The sequence below is a fragment of the Thunnus thynnus genome, chromosome 22 (genome assembly GCF_963924715.1).
Source record: "Thunnus thynnus chromosome 22, fThuThy2.1, whole genome shotgun sequence".
Taxonomy (NCBI): domain Eukaryota; kingdom Metazoa; phylum Chordata; class Actinopteri; order Scombriformes; family Scombridae; genus Thunnus; species Thunnus thynnus.
Window position 1 is genome coordinate 25,119,981 of NC_089538.1, and position 18,252 is coordinate 25,138,232.

General features: G+C 38.4%; 2 protein-coding genes across 2 annotated transcripts; one reads left to right on the forward strand and one right to left on the reverse strand.

The window, feature by feature from the left end:
• On the forward strand, window positions 1–3,536 carry LOC137174611 (GTPase IMAP family member GIMD1-like). Its single transcript, XM_067580017.1, has 3 exons — window positions 1–203; window positions 2,104–2,366; window positions 2,439–3,536. Exons 1-3 carry the CDS (start codon window positions 59–61, stop codon window positions 2,718–2,720), a joined length of 690 nt encoding a protein of 229 aa, XP_067436118.1. The 5' UTR covers window positions 1–58; the 3' UTR covers window positions 2,721–3,536.
• A 95-nt stretch (window positions 3,537–3,631) lies between these two features.
• On the reverse strand, window positions 3,632–14,426 carry aimp1b (aminoacyl tRNA synthetase complex interacting multifunctional protein 1b). The gene is made up of 7 exons (XM_067580015.1): window positions 14,277–14,426; window positions 8,675–8,769; window positions 8,004–8,117; window positions 6,818–6,988; window positions 6,537–6,730; window positions 5,704–5,875; window positions 3,632–3,973 (listed from the first exon to the last, which is right to left on the reverse strand). Exons 1-7 carry the CDS (start codon window positions 14,306–14,308, stop codon window positions 3,807–3,809), a joined length of 945 nt encoding a protein of 314 aa, XP_067436116.1. The 5' UTR covers window positions 14,309–14,426; the 3' UTR covers window positions 3,632–3,806.
• Window positions 14,427–18,252: the final 3,826 nt, after the last annotated feature.

Sequence of the window (18,252 nt, forward strand, 5' to 3'; positions counted from 1 at the left end):
GCTTCGAATCGTCAATCTGCAAAACTTATTTTGAAAATTCGTTCCATTGTATCCTGAGATGGATCCAAGCACAGAACAGAGTTACCATGGAAACAACCCCTTCAGCATCATCAGCAACGGCGAGCGGAAGGCGCTGACGCTGAACGTGCTGTTGCTAGGCGACAGGCAGAGTGGGAGGAGCTCTGTGGGGAATGCTCTGATTGGTTAGTAGTTCTACAGATTCTACAAGTCTCACCGCTGAAATGTTCACTTTAGGCATCTTTACATCTTACCTGCAAACTCATCATCATCTTTTCTTCTCCTTTTCTGCATTTGTGTCGTGAGTCATAAAAGTGGTAAATTTTGAACTTTTGTTCCACCTTTGGAAACCCATTTCCACCAAGAAAACAAACGACATGAGACGCCATGCATGACCAAAAAAGAAATACTTGTGGTGACTCAGAATTTTGACCCAGTACATCAAAATGATGATAGAGTCAAATTTTACTTTCTCATTCAAATTGTTAGATATTAAGTCAGAGTTTTACTGACACCAGCATTTAAAACAGCAAAATCTCTTCCAGTAGAATCACTGTAAGCAGTGGATTTGCAGTAAATCTGCACAAAATTCTGACAAAAACTAACAAGCAATCTGTTGACTTATAGCAAAGTGCTGATCTTCGATCGAACAGACAACCAGAGAGTCCAAAACGGGGGAAACTATTGTAGCTTAATAGTTGTAGGCTATGTTAGCATGAGACAGGAGTCCATGCTACAAACACCTCTTCTGAATTAACTGCATGGACTTTTTGTCAGTGGTGAAAGAAATACTAAGATCCTTTACTGAAGTAAAAGTATCAATACCACAAGTAAAAATAATTAACTTAAAGTCCTGCATTTCAAATCATACTTAAATAAAAGTATAGAATTGTTATCAGCTAAATTTATGCATCATTTTGCAGTGTGGCTGATGCATTTAAGGACCAGTGTGTAGGATTTTGTGCCATCTAGTGGTGAGGGTGCAGATTGCAACCAACTGTATACCCCTCCCTTCATTTGGAAGGAAGGGGTATTCAGTTGGTTGAGAGAACCTACAGTGGCCACCTAACTCACAAAAAAACATGAAAGGCCCTCTCTAGAGCCAGTGTTTGGTTTGTCCATTCTGGGCTACTGTAGAAACATGGCAGAGCAACATGGCGGCCTCTGTGTCCTGATAGTGACTAAGCTAACTAGCTTTCTAATTGAGAGTTTGCAAGTTGACTGACAGTTTAAAAGCTAGCTAACTTCTTAACTTACTAACTTCTAACTTCTTATTAATAAAGCTTCTTCATTAATTTAAATGATGTACATTCCTGAGAAGGAAACAGCCAGAGGGAGTAAACAGCAGAGAAAAGAGGAAGAAGCTCTGCCACATATTGTGACTGACAGCATTAACATGTTCCCAGCTTTCTCGCCAGCTACAGTAGTTTATCAAGTAGACTTCCAAGTAGTCATTAAATCAACTAGTAGAGTATAGTAGAGTATATATATTTTTATCATACATAACTTTTTGTTAATGTTTTTCTTTATTTTAATTTTCCATTTCATCAAACCGTAGATACTATAAGCAATGCAGTCCACACATTTCATCATTCTCCCCTCAACAGGCCACAAACAAACAGAAGCAAAAAAACATAAACAAAAAGCAAAAACAGCGCTTCAGTCATATATGATGAGCCAAAATTATGTCTTTACAATATCAAAACATCGACTCTTTCTGGCATTTAGTATTTTTCCAAATATGAGATAAAAGGTGACCAAAAAAATCAAAAATTTGTCCACAATTTTTGTTTTTCGACAGCTTCTCTGGGGGAACAAAATGAGATATTTGATCAAGAAATTAATTAAAAGTTGGAGCAGTCTTGTCTCTCCAACACAACTATTTTTTTTTTTGTAAAATAGGTATTGGTGATAAGTTTTCTTATTTTTAATCTGTCTAGATTCTGATTTGGCATGAAATTTCTTTCCTGGCAGAAATGGGCTTCCATAGCTTTCAGCTATTTAACAAAAAATAGTGAATTGACAAATAAAATTATGAAAATTTTACTGATAAAATTTGTATTTATAAAAACTTATATTTGGCAGGCGGACAGGGATTCCAAACAGGCACCTGCAGTTCTGGCGTTTCCACGACGACAGAGTGCCAGCTCCTCAGGCGAAATTTCCCGAGGTATTTCAGAAGGCAGGGGGCGGAGTCTGACCTCACGCTGAGAGTGATTGACACGCCCCCTCTGCTGCCCAGACCACAGAGCGTGCGTGAGCTCTGTCCTGAGGGCGTGCACGTGGTGGTGCTTGTATTGAGAGCTGATCTGCCGTACCTGAGCGCACACCTGGAGCAACACGTGAAGGTAAACACACAAACATGTTCACACTGTGCTGTATGTATGTTTTTGTGATTTATGTATTTTATGTGTTATCAGACTCTCTTCGGTCCAGAATGGTGTCACCACACCTTACTCGTCCTCACACATGCTGACCACTTGAAAGAGGCAGAGCTTCAACCGTCAGTCTACTTAACCCAGACAACTGATTCGCTGAGAGCTCTGGCTAAGAAGGTAGTGGGTGGGGTCTCTTTCTTGGACAACAACTGCGATTGGCTGTCGATCAGAGGACGACCGCTTAGAGACCGAGTGCTCCGCCTCTCAGCCAGGAACCATCACACAGCTCTGACCGTCAGGACAGAGGTCTCACTCAGACTCTGAACTCTGGTGCAAGCTTACCTTCAAACATGCAGTGATGTGTCAAAAGATGTCAGAAAGCCACACAAATGAAAACAACTAACTGTCAGAATCTACCTGAACGTGCAAGTAATTTTGTCATGTAACAATAAAAAAATAGCAAGTGGTGGAAAAAAAAAAGTTTAACTCTTTCTCTCAGGGTGATAATTGATTATTTAGTTTCCTGTAAAGCTGTGATCACACAGCAGGGCGGCCCGTGGCATATGCCACATAGGCGGTCGCCAAGGGCACCAAATGAGGGAGGGGGTGCCAAACAAGTGGGAAGTGGGTTTTTTGGAAATATGTTTTCTACAAGTTCTCCCTTCTTGATGCTTTCCCTGCCTTTTGCCCCATTAACTTGCAAGGATTTTCATCTAATGTGATTTTCCAAAGCCTCACTGTCTGGAGGACTGGGAGGACTTTGTCTGGGCTGGAGGTACCATTGTGGCAATTGATTTCAGTGCAAATTCGTATCTTCTTGGACTGGAGGTTGCACTTTTTTGGGGCTCCGATCTAAATATTTTGGGGCTTCAATTTAAAATCTCGCCTAGAGCACCAACAAGCCCTGTCACACAGGACATGAGTTTAGCAGCTATTTCTATTTGCTTTAGTGCTGTTTGGTGAGTATTGAGGATTGTCGAGTCGGATGGATCGATGACTCAGTTATCAATACTTTCATATATTGGTGCCATGAGTGATGTTTTTTTACATAAAATACTTTGTTTTATGCTCCAGAAGTGTCCCTTTTGTTTCTGGAGAAGTGACCTTAGTACCTGAGGTTACCAAATACTCAAGTCTGAGCAGAAATATGTCATCACGGCTTATTATCTCTCGTCCAATCAGATGAAAGAAGAGGCAGGCCTTCTAGTCTTATGTAAACACAAGCACCAGAGGAATCAGATGATTGTTTTTAATCAATAAACAACAATTCTGAAACATCTGAAATGAAATGAAACATGTTTTTTCTTCTTAAGTTAGCTAACAGCACTAGCTAATAACATTAGCTACATTAGCTAAGCGATTTACATCAGCTGATTCTGTGGTTGTTAAGCTACAGCAGACAGGCGGTGTCTATCTGATGATGCAGTTGGTGAGGGAGGGGGCCCTGCACAGCCCTTTCCCCTTCACCTCGAACCCGCAGCCTTTGTAGTTGGCCACGCCCTTGCAGTCCACCTGCAGGTCGGGCTTAAGAAGCTCCCAAACCCTCTGCTTGGACTGCAGCTCTCTGTCCGGCTCACCTGATCACACACAAAGAGAGAGAGAGAGAGAGAGGTTCATGATTACCTGGAAAGAAACATTAGAAAATTCCAAAAGCCACTTTCACTGCTTTGTAGACAACTGACCTAATGGACCAACCAAACCAGCATTTATTGTTATTATTCTCAATGGAACTGATGCCATCAGTGGATTCTTTTACTTAGACAAATTAAATCTGAGCTTAAGAGTTAAACTTTTATGAACTTTGACACCCAAATTTGCGCTATTGACCAACTGCAAGTCGTCTTGACAGTGTTGAAGTCTGAGGGAATGAAGACCTGGAGAGTCCGAAATAAAGGATGCTACCATATTAGCTGTGTCACAACATTTAATTTTATATAGGCTAACTAAGCAGCAGCTAACACATCTCGAGACTGATGTTCCTTAAATTGCCACCGATGGCCGCTAGATGCCCCAATAGACGCCCATTCAAAAAGCCTCAACTTCTCTCTAGAAATACTGAGTCAATCATTGTTTTCAGTGAGTCATTCTGGTCTCAATCTCTAAATTCAGGCCCTCTAATAAATGTGCTGGTGGTCATTTTGGAAATTATTGCTATGTTAATAAGATTCGAAGACTTATAGTAGCTTTGATGTCTGCCATATGGGCGTTGATTGACAGCTGTGATTGACAGTTGGCTCCAGGACTCACACTGAGTTGGACTATTGTCGCAATATTTCACTAAGTTTAATGTGACTTGATTACACTATCTGCTGTGTTAGCACTGTTTAGCTAAAGTAACTAACATTAGTCCAAGTGTGCAGCGCTCGGTGTTCCCAGTAAGCTAGCTTCAGTCAGAGGTAAAAGGGCGTGTTTCAAGGGCGTGAAAGGCAACACCCAACGGTGCTTATTTTGAATCATCACCCACTTCTCAATTTTTTTGTCAACGACTCAAATAGGTCTGGTGTTTTTCTCACTGATGGTTGTTTTTCCAACCAAAACTGAGTTAACTGGAGCTTTGTTGGTGAGTTTAAGAGGGACATCATCTCCCTGTGACAGAAAAATGGTGGAAACTGTGGATGAGATGGACGCAGCTGTAAAGGTTGTTGTAAGTCGACATAACAGAAGTTAACTTCTCCTCACATTCTGTACCGCAGACACTTCACTTGCTCCTGATTGGTTAGGATTAGTTAGCAAGCCAGCTAGCTTGTTGTGGCTAACTATTGCTAGCATGTTGTTAGCAGTTAGCTCGCCAGCCACAGTAGCTCACCAACTAGCTGTGTAAATTGTTACTAAATCACTATGCAAGTTTCCAACACCAGCTAGTTTGAATTCAAAGACAGAACAAGTGAAATTAGCTATTAGCTGTTAGCTGGGACACAAACTTCTGATTTAAAATTAATTTCTTGAAAGAAGTTTGTATTTTTACAGAGAAATTTACTGTTTACTTAAGTATAGTCTGATGTTTTGGGGCTTTTTTTGTTTGTTTGGATTTTGGAGACAACCTCTCACTTAAAGTAGAGGATCTGCTCCCTCAACATTATTTAATTTTGTGATTAATTTAGTATTTATTGTATTCTGAACTTGTATTAATTAGTAGTATTAGTGTTTATGTCTACCTGGCCAGAAACTGCATATGGAAATGATAAATCTGGTACAATACATCTCTTTGTATGAGATCAAGGTTTTTGTTCATGACCCTTGGCAAATAAATGTAGCAAACTAAACTGAACTAATTAATCCAGAAGTTTATCAGTGTAACCGTGGTTACCGGGGTAGTTGAGGAAAGTGACTCTGTCTCCTGGTGCGGATCCAGTGGGCGGGGCCAGCAGCTCGATGAGGTCATCAGAGTCAGAGCAACACATGAGGCGAGCCTGAGAGACCACGCCCCTCAGTTTACAGGCCTTGACGTTGCATAGCAACACGGCGAGACCACCCTGGAGCTGCGGAGAGAGAGACATGAAATACTTTTTATAAATTTATTTTTAGCAAAGAGAAAACAATTGAGTAGTGACATTAACAAAAATATAAAAAAAAGGAGTGAAGGAAAAAACAAATGTAGAAAGAAGGTAAGTATACAAAGAAGGAAAGACATGGGAGAAAGCATTTGAGAAGGAAACATAACAGGGAGAAGGAGGGAATGACAGAGTTAAGTAAAGAAGGAGACAACTTATTACTTTTTTATCATGGTGGCAATAACGAGCCTTTATTACAACAGACGTTTTGACTTGTCATGGTAGAAAAAGGTGTATATAACAAAATGAATAATGGTTGAATTCCATTTAGCTGCATCAGATTCAGGGTCCTGGTGTGGACATGCACATGCCGGCTCAGTGTCACACTATCATGGTTTATGGGGACACTGGAATAGAAAACAACTATTGTTAATGTTATTTGTTAAACCTGTGCTTTTCCTACTATAACTACTTAAATCGTCTGCTGTGACAGAGGACTACGATGTAGGAAAGTGAGTATTAACAGAGTCGTGGATAAAAGAGAGGGAAAGGGATGGGTTGAAGAGGAAAAGTAGGGAAGACAGAAGCAAGAGTGATGTGTAAAAATGATTTAAAGGAGAGGAGGAAGACATAAAAGTGAAAGAGATACCTCCTCCAGGTCTGTTTTCCCTTGCAGCTTACTGACCACCGTGCGGGGGGCGTTCTCTCCAACATCCACCTCCTGGACGGAGAGCATCTCAGCCAGCGGGTGGCGCCGGACGCTGAGGATCCGCCCAACTCTCAGGTCCAGGCGTGACACGTCGACCTGAGGCTCCGCCCCCAGGCAGAGAGAGTCGGGGCGAGCTGAGAGAGAGAGAGACGTAACATCAGATTTTTTTCAGTCTTTTATTTTACTTCCTTTCCTTGTTTTTCTCTCCCTTCCCCACTCACCCTTCCTCTCTCCTTTCCTCCTCCTGCTCTGTCTCTCTCTGCGGTCATGTGATGAAGAGGAGGAAGGAGAAGCAGCTGTCGCACCAGCAGGGGAAGGAGCTTGATTGGAAGGTGCGCTGGGGGCGGGGCTGCGAGTCGAAGGAGGCGGAGCCGGCGAGAACAAGGCTTTGGCTGGAAAGAAAAAAAGAAGGATGTGATTGTTTTTTAACTGATATTAAGAATTTAATTTGATGTATCTGGATTTTTTTTTTATCTTCGAACAAAACTTAATTAAGTTCTTATTAAATAAGAGAAAGATTTCCTTCTGTAAGTAATCCACTGTGGTTTATTGTTATTTAAATGTAACCACAACCAACACTGAACCAGCTCAGAGGGAAAGAAAATCATCTGCAGTTGTGTGTATTTGTGTTTATGTCTTTATGTCTTTATGAGGACCAGTGTGACTTTTAGACCTTGTGGGGACATTTAGGAATGTGAGGACATTTTTTTTTAAAGCGCAGATATTAAAAGATCTGAAACTGGAAACAAAAAGCATTAATGATAAGTAAGGGTATTTTTTAATAGTAAGAACTGTCAAAGTGAGGACTTTTTATTTGAAAGGTCAGGATAATTTTGCTAACTAGAGATATTTTTTTAAATTAAGGAAATTTTTGGAAATTGGGGACATTTTTGGGAAACTCAGGACATATTCTAAAAAATGTGGGAAATTAGAAAGGCTAGAAACTAGAACTGGAAATTAACAATTTTAATGGGAAGTGTGGGCCTTTTTGCAAGTGAGAATCATTTAAAAAGACATTTTTGCCAACTTTGGATATTTTGAGACTTTTTTAGAAAGTGAAGACATTTTTGGAAAAAGACAACAGTTTTGAGAAGTGAGGACCTTCTACAAACATGATATTTGAATTTTTAAACTAGAAACTTGAACTGGGAACTAATGACATCAATGCGAACTGGGGGCATTTCTGGAAAATTGGGATATTTTGGAAAAAAACCATCAAAAGTGAGGACCTTTTGCAGACACTCAAAAAGTTGGACATTTTATGAAAACGGACGTTTCTGGAAAGTGGGGACATTCTGTCTTTCTCATTAATTTGGTTCTTGAAGGAGCTTTTTGAGGGTTAAGACTTTGTCTCAGGGTTAATGTTAGAATTAGCTTTAGGGTTAGTATAAAGTCTGTTTTGTGTACCGGTGCGTCTCCTCTGTTTCTCCTGAAGCTGAACTCTCAGCTGCTCGATGTCTTTCTTCAGTTTGGCGTTTTCCACCAGCAGCTTTTTCTGCTCTCGAACTGACGACTGCAGAACTGAAACAAACACAAAAACCGAACATAGTTTTCATCTTGTCCACAAAAAGGGGCGCGTTACCAGCAGTCCCCTACTTGAATGCTTGAATAAGAATTTCTTGCAATTTCTCGGTTGTGGGTTTTTTTTTACCACACATTATATTTCAGTTACACACACATTAGCCATGCCTAAAAGTCAGAGAGAAATACATTCATTAAACATTAGTTGACTGATAATGATCTTTTTAAGGATCAGCTGTAACAGCCCCAGGGCCTCTGCCAGGACTTGTGTGTGTTGTGTTGCTGGTTCCTGGTTAGTTGGAGCTGGAGGTCATCAAGGAATTGGAGGCAGCTGGCCACCGTCTCCAAGTTGCATAAAACCCGCCCCATCTTGGTAGTGTGGCGGCTGCCTGTTGCCTGGCACCACGTCTTGTTATGATGTAGTTATTTTGATTTTCTGTATAGTTTATTTGGTATTATTTTAGTTAAACTGGTAGCATGTTTTCCTTTATTTGTGATGGTCTCAGAGCCGGACCGTAACACAACATGAATCAGAGATCAGTTATTGTGCGTCTTACGTGCTTTCTCTCTCGTCAGGAGGGCGTGAGTTTTAAAATACTCCATGATCTTCTCGCCATCCTCTGGATCAAGCTTCATCAGAGCTGCTGCCAGGCTGAGAAACAGACAGAAAGAGCTGTTAGCCACAGAGAGTCGAAGTGAAACCAGAACTTCCTGGTTCTGTTCCAAAAGTAAACCTCATTCAAAGTCCCATTGACATTTTTAGAAATGTATAAAAAACTAAAAATCCAGCCTTGAACATAAGTTTGCTCAATATGATGTTGTGTGATTTACCCCACATGTTCAATTAAGGATGGTAAATGAAAATCATCTGTATGTAATTATACCGTTTATTTAATTTTTGTGTTTCCCACAAGCCCAAATACATGAATACCACATTTCAAAGACAATATTTATACAAATAGTTAGGACTTTCTCTACACCGAAATATAGTAATTTAAATTATGTTGAAACATCAGTTACATCTAATGCATGACAATTTCTCAAAATTGAGGACACTTTTTAGAAAATAAAAAAGTGAGGACATTTCCGGAAAGTTTGTAAAATTTTTTGAAAGGTGTCAAATGACCTCGAGATTCAATCAGGAGTGCAAATATATCACACATATCTCAGTTATCTGTTTATTGACATCTCTCATGCAAACACGATGAGTTCAAACTTAAAATAAAGGGTTATAATATCTTAGTAATCTGATCTGTTTACAGTGTGACTGCAGTGGGCGTGGCTACAGCACAGCGACATGACTGAAAGTATACAAATCAGACAGGCAGTGATGTCATCAACTCACTGATCATATGTTTATATAGATGATATCTTAGAGGAAAGGATGTGAATGTTTTTGTCATGGCCAGAGGGCAGCAGACACATTCAAACACACACACACACACACACACATTGTAAAATGTCAGAATTAATTCTGTAGCAAAACAGAAATGAAATGAATCCCGTTGTCTACCTCCACTTCAAAGCACTTCCTGTTTGACACCTGATTGACAGGTGGATTAGAGCGCACACCTGTCTGGATGTTTAAAGAAGCAACTGTTCACTAACAAGTCAAACATATTGACTTAAAAGGTGATATGTTGTGTTCACTTAGTTGTTTCTGATTAAAACTAGTTGACAAAAAGTTTTAATTTAATGGTTTCACAGCTTTAAGTGTTAGAAGAGATGCTGCAACTCGTGGAATATGTTGTTATTAGTCTGCATCATTCACGATGCTGTTTGTAAATGTGGTATTTTGTTAACTTGCCATATGGAGCCATCAAATTCAAGTTTGCATAAGCAGAAAACGCCACTTTGTGTGCAAATTGAAATAAAGTCCTTTCAGTGCAGAAGGCTAATAATTACATATTTGCAGCGCACGTGTCAGTGTCTTATTTAACTATTTTTATTCTTGTTGTTTATTTCTTCTAATGACTTTCAATGAATAACTTTCAAGTCCAATCAAGTCTTTGTGACTCAAATCTGAGTCAAAACTCAAAAAAGTAGTATGTTCAGTAACAATAAGCACAGTGTTCACAAGTCAGTTATATTACCAGTGGAGGGAGGAGTATTTAGATCCTTTACTACAGTAAAAGTACATAAGTATTATGAGCTTGATGTAGTTAAAGTATTGCAGTAAAAGTAGTGGTTTGGTCCCTCTGACCGATATATTATTATATATGACATCATTAGATTATTAATAGTGAAGTATCAGTGTTAGAGCAGCATGTTACTGTTGTAGCTGCTGGAGGTGGAGCTAGTTTACACTACTTTATATACAGTTAGCTAGTTTAGTCCAGTGGTTCCCAACCTTGGGGTCGGGCCCCTCCAAAGGGTCAGCAGATAAATCTGAGGGGTGGTGAGATGATTAATGGGAGAGGAAAGAAGAAAAAACAAAGTTCTGATACACAAATCTGTTTTCAGTTTTTGGACTTTTTCTCTAATCTTTGATTTTTGCTGAAATATTGGATCATTAGAACATTTATTGAAATGAAAGCATGTGAGAAGTTTAGAGGGAAAAATCACTATTTGGTGGAGCTGTTAACAACTCATAGACATGTGAAATGTGACCCCGACTACACACTGCTTTTTGTAAGACGTCAAAAGACAAAAAGGTTGGAAACCACTGGTTTCATCTTTAACAATGTGTTATATTTTAAAAGCTTGTTATATTATCCATTGTGTCAAATCTTCATCTGAAAAGTAACTAAAGCTGTCAAATAAATGTAGTGGAGTAGAAAGTACAATATTTCCCTCTGAAATGTAGAAAGTAGCATCACATGGAAATACTCAAGTAAAGTACAAGTACCTCAAAACTTTACTCAAGTACAATACTTGAGTAAATTTACTCAGTTACTTTCTACCACTGTATATTACAGACTAAGCATTGAAAAAGTTCATAATAATCACATAGAGTAGTTTATATTTGAGTTTTTGAGTTTTTGTATTTGATATGTTTTTAATTGTACAAAGAAAGACTGAACATGTCAGTGAAATGAACTGAGACATGAAAGCATAGAAAGAGCTGTCAGTGAAGTTTAGATAGATGTTATCTGTGATGAAGGAAGGTAGTAATACCATCAAAGGACACACACACACACACAAACACACACACAGGCTATATGAAACCAGCCTATTTGCATAACGATAAACAGAAACGTACTGACGCACCCGTCCGCTGTGAACCTGGTGAACATTTTCATACACAAACACACTAGAATGTCACTAACACACGTGTCTGTATGAGCTCATTATTAGAATGAAAATCCCCCTGAAACACTGTCACTGTTTAAAAAGCAACAACCAATAACCAAAATGTTTTCTAAATTTTAGTTTTTCGTCACATTACACAGGTATATTCTCTCCTAGTTCTTAGTTACTTAAACACAAGAAGCAGCAGATTTCATTTCAATAACTCTTTATTGAATTAAATGATGCACAATTCTGAGAACAAACTGCCAAGAAGGAGTAAACAGCTCACTACATAGAAAATAGAAAGAAACTCTGGCTAGACTCGCTAGTGTTAGCATGTTTCCAGCTGGTTAGCATGTTGGCTAGCATGTTTCCAGGCCTTTACAGAACAAGTCTAAGCATAAGTCTTCAGCCATACTAGCATACTGTTCATTAATAAACACTTTAAATGTCCTTATATCTGCTTATAACTACGGCATTGTAACTGTTTATGCTGATTATAATTGTTACATACGGGGAATTAAAGTGAAGTGTTACTGATAACGGAGACGAAAGTTCAAATCTATCAACATAACTAAGTCTACAGCCATGCTAACAGGTCTGTGAGGCTGTACTTGAGCTAAATGCTAACATCAGCATGCTAACATGCTTACAGTGACAATGCTAACATGCTGATCTTTAGCAGGTTTAATGTTTACCATGTTCGCCATCTTAGACTAAGGCTACATTAGGCTGGCTGAATCCTAAAACACTGTTTTTGAGCTGAACGGCATGCATCCATAGCAGGAGTTTCAGCTCATTTCTGCAAATACCTCCATCCAAATTAAAACGCCAGATAATTCTCCCCCTACTGGGCATGTGCGTAGGACAGACCAGAGAACCAGCAAAGAAGAAATGGTATACTGTTTCCGTTATTTCCAACTGCCACCATCTGTTTTGTCAGCGATATGACAGCATCTCTACAAAGCTCCGTTTTCCCGGTACACTATGGCGCCAAGCCGGCGTTCTCACATTTATACACTTTGGAGGCAGTTTTGGAAAATCTCAGTTTTCAGGGGAGAAAAACTCTGTTTTAGACTGGGTGAAGGGCCAAAACAGAGAGAAGAAGATGCGTTTACCAATTAAGCCGGCTTAGTGTGGACATGTAGCCTTGCATCGACAGACCAATTCCCAAATGTGAATTAATCTGGAACCTTTCAGTTCATTTTTGATTTCCAAGGGGCGTTACCAACGGGCACAGACCAAAATGCCAAAATGACACAATTAGATAGTCCTACAACCCACCAGAGCAACAAAACATGTGATGTACAGCTGAGTGACAGCCCTCTGTGGCCCTCTGTACAGTCATCATATCAAATCTGCCCCATATCAGATAAACAGTTGTGATTGGCTCAACCCGGGCCAGGTCTGAACAGGAGGGGGGCCAGACGCATCTGCCAAAGCAAATAAAACATGAGCTCACAGATTCATCTCGTTCCCAGACTAGTAGACATGGTCTTAGTTTAGTATGTTAGCATGTTAACATTTTCCAATTAGCACTTAATACAAAGTACAGCTGAAGCTGACGGGGATGTCTTTAGTTTTGCAGGTATTTGGTCATAAACCAAAGTATTGGACAAATTAAAAGTTTGACCAGATGATGGCTCTGATGCCCCAGATTTCTTAACAGTTTATCCAATACTTGTTGGCAAGAATTCATCCTCTGGGGAACATGAATGTTTGTACAAAATTTCATGATAATCCATCCTATAGTTGTTGAGATATTTCAGTCTGGACCAAAGTGGTAGACCAACATTACCATCCAATCACATGAAGATGCTAAACTTGTGTTTGTCACATAGGAGGACATTACATTGACTTATATTGATCCACTGGACACTAAAGCTCAAATTACATTATAAATTATGGTCTTTGTCTGTGTAGCTGCAAGAGTCCATGTGACATAAATGTTGTCACCTGCCCAAGTCTGCATACAGCCCAAAATTTATTACCATGCACATACATGTGAACACAAATTTCCACGTATGCAACCACCCAATGTAGTATAAACAGGTGTACCCACTATACGAGTCTTGGAATATATTTTGGGCCTTTACCAAATAAAGGCCAAAATATTCCAAAGTTAAGGCAGCATGTTAACCAAACACCCAGTCTTAACTCTATAATGTAATGGTTTACCTTTTGGGGACCAGTTTTTTGTCCCCAAATGGGTGTAGAGTCCCCAGAACGTGAGTGTGTGAACAATTTATATGTCCTCACAATGTGATTAATATACACACGTGCAGCAGCTGCTAAACCACTGACATGTAGAGAGCAATGCAACAGCTGCAGTCAGGCCTGCTGCTATAAATAACACAAGCTGGTACGACACAACACACACATACAAAACACTGCTCTTTAATACTGACACCAAACTAAATTATTAAGAAGAAAATGAATCAGAGAGAAACAAAACAAATGACGTCATTTCAAGTTTAAAAAAAAGAGCACCTTAAATAAACAAAATATTAATCCAAGCTTCTGTGTATTTTCCTAAAGCAAAAATAAAAACATGTGCACTCAAACATTCTCCATTAAATAAGAGGACTAGGCTACAAGAATGGAAAAAAGAAAGAAGAAGAATTTATCTTCGGGCAAAGAAATGTCTGCAGCTGTGGAGGCTAAAAATGAACACAATTCACTGGAATTAAATCTCATGTACATCAATGTAAATGACAAATTCTTTTAGACAACTTGTGTAGCTTGTAAAAAACTCTCCAAGCAGACTGAATGTCTGATTTAACCTTGAAATGATCCTGTTATTATCTTTATTTAAAACTTTGTCACACCCTTTAAACTTGTCAATACAAAGAGGAGAAGGTGAGTTTGTAGTAAAAATCAATAAAAGACGACAACAAACACACACAGAGACACATTTGGAGGTTGTACCTGGGATGAAACAGGTTGTCGGCGTTGTCCATGTTGGAAGATGTTGTCGGTCGGCCGGTCAGACACAGATAGCTCAGAGTCGGACTTCAACTGAGACGCACACTCTGTCAGCTGTCCGCTTCCATCTGTGGCTGTAGACACCATTTGTGGCTTGAGGTCAAAGGTCAACCCCCTCCCCCCCCCTTAAAAACCCAGAACAAGGTGATGTGATTTAGTTGTGAATAGAAACTTAGTTAATAACAAGTGGAAACTCACCGATTGGTTACAAGTAAAGGAAAGTTTCACATTTTTTCAAGTGTGTCTATAAACAACAGTCAGGAGCCCAAATGAACATTGAAACCTGTTTTTCTTGCTGTAATCATTCCTCCTGTTCATACTGACCATTAGAAGATCCCTTCATAATACACTGACAATGGAAGTGATGGGGGACAAAATCCACAGTCCTCCTTCTGTACAAAAATGTGTTTAAAAGTTTATCTGAAGCTAATATGAAGCTTCAGCGTCCAAATGAGTCAAATCAAGTAGATATCTTTCAACGTTACAGTCTTTTTAGTGCCAAAGTCCCTCTTTTTGTTACTATACTTCCACCTGCAGCTCAACAGGGAAACACTGTCCGGCAAATATGAATTAATGTACATTTCTGTTGTGTGAATATTGGCACATAAACAGCAGGTGGTGCTGTTGCAGAAGAAGAGGACAACAAGATGATGTCATTAAACAAGCAGCTGTCAAAGCCATAGACTGTAGACTGGTCAAAGCTCAAACAGTGGAAAACCATGTGGAAATATGACATTTCTGTTAGTTTCATGTATTGATTTAAGGAAGGTTACAGTTTCCTCATCATCACTCCACACAGATCTGATGTTTTCAGCTCTTCAGTGATGTTTAAGTCACATGATTCATGCATGTCATCATTTATTCGTTCAGTCTGTTTACATTTGCTTTTTATCCACACAGCTACTGTTACACCTCAGACAACAAGAAAAACTTTGTTGCAATATTTTGACTTTTTTTCCCATTTCCAGTGTTTCCACGCTGTGCTTTTTAAATGAGCAAATTGAAAATGTGCATTAACACAGGTGGATATAAAGGGAAAATTGGAGAAATTACAGCAACGAAAGAAGAGACAGATAGAAAAATGTATAAAAAGGATATATACCAGTAACAAAAAAATCTCTGTTATGAAGCTTAACCAGTAAATTTGTGTACAAAAGTGTCCACCTCATGAACCCTTAGAGACCCGCAGGGGTGTCTGTGATCTCCGCTGACATTACTGTCTTTCAGAGACTGGGCTTTGTTTTAACACTAGTATCATGGTATCATATGAAACTAGACAACCTAAGGCATCCATTGATACCAACCATGTCATGCTAGCTTGTTGGGAAGGGGGCTAAATTACGTTTACGCTACATTTTGGTGAAGGAAAAACTTGCATGGCCATTTCAAAGGGGTCCTTCGACCTCTCACCTCAAGATATCTGAGTGAAAATGGGTTCTGTGGGTACCCACAAGACTCCCCTTTACAGACATGCCCACTTCATGCTAACCCCATGCGGTTTTTTGCTTGCAGTATGAATGTGTAATTGTCGCCTAGTCTAAAAATGGTGTATTTGAATATTTCTGCATACTTGGGTACCTAAACAGTCTTGGAATTGCATAAATTGGGTCTGACTGGAAAGCTGAGACTGTTGTAGATTCAATGAGACCAACTGTATTCATGTGTGATGATGTTAGTCCCCACAGTAGCCATTTCATTGAAATGAGACTATTTTTTGAAACTTGACCACATTGTATAAAATGAGCTAATGTAACCTTTAGGATATTCAAAGCCTCATGAAACTTTACAACCACAAACTAGAGACAAAGGACATTCAGAGGATTTATGGTTTTCTTTGGGTATATTGACAATAAGGGATTTCTGAACAATTTCTAGAACAGAAGTGCTCGCCATCTAATCACTGAAAAATGCAATTCTTACAGAAATCTCCAAATGTCAAAAGTTTTTGATATCAAATCACAGCATGAATTTTTCTATGGTTTCTCAAGGTCTTGGTGTATTAATGTGGTATTTTGAGGGATTTTTGACCATTTTTATCAGTTCTCGAGGGGTCAAGAATGGTTTGATTTTGCACCAAATCTGTGTAACCAATGGTAGCAACCCAAAAATTGCTGCAACAACTTATGAGATGTAACTGAGCATGGGAATGGCCATCATACACTTCCATCATAATGTTCTAAGCCCTTATACACTAAACTTCCAAAATTTGAATAGACACCTAACCAAAACACACTGTTGACCTGCTATCTCCCCCTAAAAATCCACTGTACCTCCCTAAAAAAGACAAAAATGGGTCTATGGTGGGTCTCTGTTAACATACATGAAGGTGGCAAAATATTAGGAACACTTCCATTATAATGCACTCCAGTACACCACCACCACCCACTACAACCTCAATAATAAACATGAAGTAGAATTATCACCTTCCTGACAATGTCAACAAAAACTGAAAATGTACAAGTTTCATAAAAATGTAGAATTTATGGCAGAGCTGTTATTGGATTGCATTAGATTGCACAGGTGTTCCTAATAAAGTGCTCACTGAGTGTATTTCTATAATATCTATACCAGATAGATTAGTATGTATGCATAATCAATACAATATTATCAAGCATAATGTAAAAAAATAATACATAAACACAACATACACACAATATATGATAATATATCATAATTATTATATAATATATGCAATAATATTTCATTTTTAATTGAAATTAATAATCTTTACATCATATAAAATTATGAGTTTGATGAGTTTTATCTCAGACTTCATATTATTTAATTTATTCTTTATTTTTGTTTTTTTATATTACAAGGTGAAGGGATGAGGGACGAAAGAAAATTCAATGTAATTTGAGAAGTCAGTAAGGAGATAATGTGTGTGTATAGATAGAGAGACAGCAGTGTGTTGTGTGTAAAGCGTTTAGAGTTTCTTCAGTAGATAATCAGCTTCCTCTGGTGGTAAAAAAACAGCACTGCAACCATTTATCACTTTAACCAAACTCATATGAATTTATCCTTAAGTTTAGTTTTCAATCCAAGTTCATTATTATGATAGTCCATCTTTCATTACCATTCTGGTTAACATTCAGAATGTTTTGCAAAAAGATTAAATTTTAAACATTTCAAAAATGGCTCATGATATGTAAAATATACTATATATATATATATGTATATATGTATATATGTATATGTATATATGTATATGTATATATATTTGCAACCCCAATGCAATTTTTGACTGACCACCAAAAACATCTTTATAATTTTCTGAGATATTTTATCTTCACATTTTACAGATTCATTTATCTGTTAAATTATATTTTCTGTATATTTTCTTTTCCTTCCTCAATGTGTTAAATTATGTTTCATAGCTTTCTCTATGATGACAAGATATTTTTCCCCATTTTCATTTTTATTTTTTGTCTAAAACAGTCAAATTAAACAATCTTACCTCTTAAAAATGCCAGAATCAGCCTTAAAAACTCATTATGTGTAATGTAGGTGTAATTATTGAATGTAAACTCCCAGTGAGGTCATTTAAAACCCCCACGTTCCCAGATACAATACAGTCGACATGGTGTCCTCAGTGGCAATATTTAGCCTTGGCCATAACCCAATATTTGGTGACACAATCAGTTTGGGAAGTAATGACAGGCAGGAAGTGAGTTTTAATTCAAACAGGTAACTAATCCCTGAGTCATGAATATCAGTGATATCAATCATCCTGCAGATACCATTAATCTGTTTGTGTTGTGACGTATTGCCATTTCAAACAGTGTAGCTACTACAGATGGAAACTCAGCCATCTGAACTCAAGTGGCAAAGTCAGTTTCTAATTATATGAATAAAACTGTGTGTAAGAGCAGACCAGAAGTTAGGAAAGAGTACAGTAAACCTGACATTTTTAAAAACA